Source organism: Nicotiana tabacum, chromosome 5 (genome assembly GCF_000715075.1).
Source record: "Nicotiana tabacum cultivar K326 chromosome 5, ASM71507v2, whole genome shotgun sequence".
NCBI lineage: Eukaryota > Viridiplantae > Streptophyta > Magnoliopsida > Solanales > Solanaceae > Nicotiana > Nicotiana tabacum.
The window spans coordinates 6,689,971-6,697,037 of NC_134084.1; the positions used below are offsets into that span (position 1 = coordinate 6,689,971).

Sequence of the window (7,067 nt, forward strand, 5' to 3'; positions counted from 1 at the left end):
GATAAATACTTAATGCCACCTAGTGTTTATGGGCGGATTTAGGATTACGATATCGAGTTCATTTGGATCCAATACTTTTGACGCGAGAAATAAATTTATTCTAAAAATTACAACAAATAATATATATGAACTCATATCTTTAAAAATATTAGGTTCAGTGTTAACAATCTCCAAGGTTGAACCCATAAATTTTAAATCATAGATCTATGATATTACACCAAACAAAGGGGTCTCGGCCTAATAAACAATCTTGTTTTACTCTGCTTTAATGTGGTTTATTTTCCTTATAAATCTAGATCCGTTTTGTGAAAATAGATTCTATAATAATTTATATCACTTGTATTCAAACGTGCTACGAATATATCTTATATCAACTGTATTCGCTCGCACAATGCGTATTCGAACACATACTAGACACCAAGTTGGTGGAACTCCCCCCCCCACACACACACACCCAAAAAATAAGTAGAGTAGAGCCAGAACTTCCATGGTTTAAAACCATTGAGTTTCCTCTGCTTTCTCTTCACACTAACTTTACCTCACACTACTCTTTCCATTTTCAATTTCCCTCTCAGTTTTCCTTTCACTTCCCTTCATTTTAGTTAATGCAAATAACTGATAAAAATATCTTTCTTTTAGTAGTTGTTTTTCAACCTTGTGTTTGTCATTTTACACAGGGTTCATTTTCAACCACATGCTATATTGCTATCAAACTCAAACATCTGCTTTAACTTTATGTCAATTTCCATGTCATAATTCATCTCCTTTATATATATACTACACTCTATGTTCTTTTACTTACAGTTCTTCACTGTTTTTTGTTCAAATTTTAGTTTTCTCGGAGGGGGGTGAAAATACCCAAGAAAATATCTTTTTTTTAGCTTTAAAAACTTGAATCTTGAACTGAAGAATTAGTTTAAATGGAGCTGAAATATGTTGATTCTAAGGCAATATCAATGTCTAAATCAGTTGGTATGGAGATAATGAAGTTTTCTAGCTCGTTATTAGACTTAAAGCTCAAGTTTGGTGTCAATGTGGCTCCCAAGTTTTGTTCTCGCAGAGGTAATTTTCTGTTATATAATTAGGTTTGTGATACCCTTTTGAATTTTTGGATTTAATGAGATGGTTATTTTTCCAGCCCATTGATCTTTAATGGGTATAAGAAGACTGTTACTCGGTGGTCTTAAACATAGCGATATTTCTGTGACTATAAAATCATATCATTAAGACCATCTCCAAGGCTGCACCATTTCTTGCACCATTATAGAGCATGAATAGTGTTGCACTAAATTTGATTTATTATTATTTTATTCAATCTTTTTATTTTTTGGACTTTTAGTTTATCATATATTGTGTATATAATTAATTTTATATTAAGTTCTTTATAATTTTAATTTTATATCCTATTTTTTGATATATTAATTTTTGTATATATTATATTTACATAAAATTATAAGTTAATTTTATTATTATTATAATTGTATAAAAAGAGATATAATCATTATTTAAAAATAAAAAAATGCAAACGTAAGATATCTAATGTTTCTAAAATTGAAAAGTGAAAGCTAAAATTTAAAAATAAAAAATGCAAATGTAAGATATATTAAAATTAACTGAGCATTAAAATTATCTATGCCCATTTCGCACTTTGTAATGCATTAATTGAGCATTTATGGGAGAATAGAGGCGAAAGTTAAATATTTATGTGGTACTTAAATTAAATTTGACTATGATGTAATATTTATTTAATTATCTTTTATCAATGATTTCACTTTTAGTTGATTTATCCTTTAAAATAATTTTGTAATAAATGATTATATAAGTGGTGAATGTGAATTATATATAATGAATATGGAAAAAAGAAAAAAGATAGTATTACTTTGAAGGAAATAAAAAATAAAAAGTGAATAGAAGATAATAATATAATATAGAAGAGAGAGAAGGTTTAATGTAAAAAATGGTGTAATGGTTGGAGTAAATTTGGTGTTACACCATTTTGGTGTGAAATTTGGTGTTAGGGTTGGAGATGGCCTAAGGATAAAATGGAAGGGGAGCCTTGGCGTAACTGGTAAAGTTGCTGCCATGTGACCAGGATATCACGGGTTCGAGCCGTGGAAATAGCCTCTTGCAGAAATACAGGGTAAAGTTGCGTACAATAGACCTCGGTCTTTTCCCGGATCCCGTGCATAGCGGTAGCTTAGTGTACCAGACTACCTTTTTTTAAGGATAAAATGGAAATTTAAAATTAACTTGTTTCTAAGTATAAAAATGTGTCTTGTTTTTGGAACAGGCTAAAACGGAAAAGTATACCCAAATTATCATAAAATGGAAGAGAGAGAGAGTACTATTTTCGTGCTTAGAGTATTTAATTATTGTATCCAGATTTTGGAGAAAGCCAACCATAAGCTACTACTTAGAATGATTGTTTCTGCCATGTTGCTTGGACCCTCCAAAATTGTTGTCGCACATCCTCCAAAAATGCATATTGAAAGGGTCTGGCACACGCCTGGTAGTATTTTTCAAGAGTCCGAGCGGGTTTGATTTTTTGATAGTTGAAGTGAAGAGGAGAGTATATTTTGAAGGACAAAGCATTAGCTATGTAGATAAAAGCATTTCATGTTTGTCCTTCAGTTGTTGTAATGTTTGTTGGGTGTTTCATCCTTAACTCGAGTTCAAGTGTTCAATAGGTATAAGTGTTAGTAGAGGTGTCTAAGTGAAAAAATTAGGCAAGTTTAAGGGGCCGTATGTATTCAGCATCATTCGTTCCGCTTCTGTCATTTATTAAGAGATTTGCGTATTTTGTTGAATAGTGATCATATTTTAGATGTTGTGGTCACACAATTCAACACGGTACGAGAGTTCAAGTCCTACCGCCATCAATTAACATAACATTTCTACGTACTTAGCTAAGAAAAAGTATCATGCTCGCAGTTGAAGTATACTGTCAACATAAAAGTGGTTTCTCTCTAACATTTCCAGTCATTTTATTCCGCTTTACACGAGCTTAAGTTTGTGTATTCAAGTAAGTCTGCTCTTGTCAAAATGGCCATACAATGAGGCAATATAAAGTGCACCATTAGTTTTTAGAGATGCATTTCCTGTTTCTAATGCAGTCACTAAGAAGAATATTATTGACGCGTTATCAGATAACACCATTACTGCTGCTGCTAAATGAGTAGTGTTGCTTTTTGTACTGCCAATGAAGTTGAAATACTGTACTTTTCTGGTTTACCTTCAGGGCTTTCAACGAAGGCTTCTTATTCAAGAACTTCTTATGATGCTACAAGTTCAGTCACCAAAAAGAATTTCTTAGTGGACACTTTCTCTTATCAGATAAATGGTACAAACCGTACAGGTTTGTATTTTAGAGATAAATGGGTACTTGATGCCTCTGATGATGAATATGGAGGGGTAATCGTCAACGCAGAAAGACTACCATCCAATCCGGCCATATTTACGTCTGTGCTTCGTGCATCTCTCGCTCATTGGAAAGTGAAGGTACTTCATTAGCAGCAACTACTATATTAGAATAGTTGCAAACTTCATGAGTAGATTTGTTGTCTGGTGTTGATTACTACATAGTGTTATCAAAGGCGAAAAGTGCAAAAAGGCTCTCAGGTCCTTTGGAGCTTTAAGCACAGAGCAAATAAAGTGTGTGCTTTAGTGAAGAAAGGCGCAAATGGGAAAAAGTATAGATATATATATATATATATATATATATATATATATATATATATATATATATATATATATATATATATATATATATATATATATATGTATGTATATGTATATGTATATATATATATATGTATATGGGATATAAAAATATATGGACAAAGAAATTGAAAATAATCTACGACAAAGCAAAATATCATTTGTTTAGCATCGCTTACGCTCATTGGCAAGGAAAGTATGCCTTAGAGCCTTGATGACAACGCTGAAGCACCTGCTAAGCGTTCATCATGTTTTGAGCCTCGCTTCAAGACTTGAGCGCGCTCTTGACAACATTGTTACTACATAGTGGAAGCCATTGCATTTTCACTTCTTTTCTCTTTATTTTCAATAACTCTTGCGACTGTAAAACGTACTTGGAATGTTGTCCAAAAGACTCACAACTTTTGTCAAATATTATTAGATAACATCTTATAAAATACCTTTTTGCTAATAAATGGCTCCCAATGCAGGGGAAGAAGGGAGTTTGGCTTAAGCTACCAGTGGACAAATGTGATCTTGTTCCTATTGCAGTAAAGGTATTATATCACTTTTCTTAAATTTGTAAGTTTTGGCGTTAGTTCTTTTGATATTGAATGCTGGCTAAAAATAATGGTCAAACTCTAAATTTTTGTAGGAAGGATTTCAGTACCATCATTCAGAAAAAGGACATGTCATGTTGACTTATTGGATACCAGATGAACCCTGCATGCTTCCTTCTAATGCATCTCATCAAGTTGGAGTTGGAGGTTTTGTGATCAATAATAAAAATGAGGTGCATATTTTTCTATTTGGATGGACCTCCTATTAACATGTATAAGCTTATGAAGATCATTGTGCTTGAAATATGTCGAGGGTCTATCAGAAACTACCTATCTACCTTCTTAAGGTAGGGGTAAGGTCTGCGTACGCACTACCCTCTCCCAGACCCTACGCGTGGGATTATACTGGGTTTATTGTTGTTGTTGTTGTTGTTGTTATTTTAGTTGTTGTTGTTGTAATCTCGTAGCCTAATGAAATACTCATTTAGGTGCTCGTCGTGCAAGAGAAACATTCTGCGCCGGCTCTTTCAGGGCTATGGAAAATACCAACTGGTTTCATTCTTGAGGTATGTATTCTGTATACTTAACTCAATTTGACCTTAACATTTTGGTCACTTTTGACAGAAGTAAATACTCAAACATGTATTCTGTATACTTAACTCCTTAAAAACTGTTCGTGTCAAAATACAGTCCGAGGAGATCTTTACAGGAGTTGTGAGAGAAGTGAAGGAGGAAACTGGGGTAAGAAATCCACACTTAACATATTTTTTTCACTTAAATGAGCAATCTATAATGAGCAATTGTAATCATAATGATATTTTTCTTTATCATTATTCTTTCCAGATTGATACTGAATTTGCGGAGGTTATGGCTTTTAGGTAACAAAAATCTTCCTCTTCAAAGGACCATGCATTTTTCATGATTATATGCCTTTTTAGAGCTAGGAAGATCTATATTAGCGTACTTTATAAGAACATGAAATGCTGATACGATAAGTATCCGAGCGAACTTTCCTCAGACACACAGAATATAGAAGTACTACTTGCTAGACTTAACTGTTTAGGACACTTGTTGCTTACTAAAAAAGGACTACCTAGTGTACTAAGCGTCTGCTATGTGCGGGGTTCAGGTAAGGACGAACCACATTGGTTCTTATGTACGTAGCCTTACTTGCAATTTCTACAATAAGTTATTTCTGCCGCTTGAACTCGTGACCTATTGGTCACACTGCGACAACTTTTATCGTTGCGCTAAGGCTCTCCTAGACTTCATTGTTTAGGACATTTCTTGCTTTCTGGTGTAACAAATTGATCGAAAAGGATGTGCATCTGATGTAGAAATATAAGATTTACTTTCTTCCAACTACAATAAAAACTGCCCATCTTCAAGCTTAACTGAGCTTCTTGCTCTCCCTCATGTTATTTGAGACAATCACACTCTAAACCTTAGTTTAAAGTGTCAAGTGAAATGCTGGTTAAATTTTGGACTCTAATTGTTTATTTTATAGCCTCCATTTTTTAATTAACACTTATCGATGTCCTCTTTCAGGCATGCACAAAACGTGGCCTTTGAAAAGTCGGACTTGTTCTTCGTCTGCCTATTAAGACCTCTATCAAAACAGATCATGGTTGATGATCTAGAAATTAAGGCTGCTAAGGTAAGCATATTGTATAAATTAACAGGCAATAATAATTGTTTAATGTTCTACATTGGTTGGAGAAATTTGTGTTTCCTCGTCCGATGAACTTGCTTTTTTATGTTAAATTAGGCCAATGTCCATTTTCCTTAACATAGCATCAGACTCAGACTCATCCCTATTCTTGGTTTTGCGTCACACCCATCCATGCTCTTGGGTTTGTGCCACACTATTGTCCATGCACAAGATGTTCGATCCTGGGCATGCAACGGATTATGTGTCTCATATTGATTGGGAAAATTTGATAGTTCTTTTCTTATACGATTTTGGACAATCTTCACCTCATGATCTAGCTTTAAGGGTTGAGTCAGACCCAATTCTGACTAGTGTGTGTGGTTTTATGCTACCTCGCATTTACTTAACCTGCCTTTCTGTTCGCGATACAGTGGATGCCTCTAGCTGAATTTGTGGAGCAGCCCCTAATACAAGGTGATGACATGTTCAAGAAAATAATTGACATTTTTATTGCTCGACTAGGGAAGCGTTACTGCGGATTGTCTGTCCATCAGCTGGTTTCCAAATTTGATGACAAACTTTCCACATTGTACTTCAACACAGTTGATGATCCAGATTTGAATTGTCAAGCCAGTTAGCATCACAATCAGTATGGATATTACACTTCACCACTCACAATGACTAACAATATCACTTGGTCATTTTGTGTATATGTAATCCGCTGTAATCTGCAGGGTATTGACTCTGTAAATATGTAAAATATTTTTTTCAAGTGATTATCCAAGAAGTTTTTCTTCCCTCAATGGCACTTTAGCTCATAATTGTACAAAAGCAAGGACATATGCCAAATTTTTTAATGTACTACACAACACAAATTAAACAAAAAATTACTCAGTATACAGTCAAGCAATCAAAATATCAGAACCAGAAAGAAGAAAAATAGTACAAACAAGGAATAATTATTGGCAGAAAAAATATAAGACATGAAATGCATCACAACAAACTCTACCAATTAACTTTGGCTCGAAACTCTGTTTTTCTGGTGCAAGAAGTTCCTTCTTCTGCCTTTCTAGTCCACTCATGCATGAGGCAACAATGAGTCAAGCTCAACATACTTGATAACATTTGAATTGTGAACTTCATATAACACTTAGACAATA

At 33.9% G+C, this 7,067-nt stretch overlaps 1 protein-coding gene across 1 annotated transcript; it reads left to right on the forward strand.

Annotated features, from left to right (window-relative positions):
• The first annotated feature begins 524 nt into the window (after positions 1–524).
• On the forward strand, positions 525–6,710 carry LOC107764717 (nudix hydrolase 8). The gene is made up of 9 exons (XM_016583321.2): positions 525–1,062; positions 3,239–3,498; positions 4,188–4,253; positions 4,352–4,489; positions 4,745–4,822; positions 4,947–4,997; positions 5,100–5,134; positions 5,805–5,913; positions 6,339–6,710. The coding sequence occupies exons 1-9, from the start codon at positions 921–923 to the stop codon at positions 6,543–6,545; spliced, it is 1,086 nt and encodes a 361-aa protein (XP_016438807.2). The 5' UTR covers positions 525–920; the 3' UTR covers positions 6,546–6,710.
• The last annotated feature ends 357 nt before the right edge of the window (positions 6,711–7,067 follow it).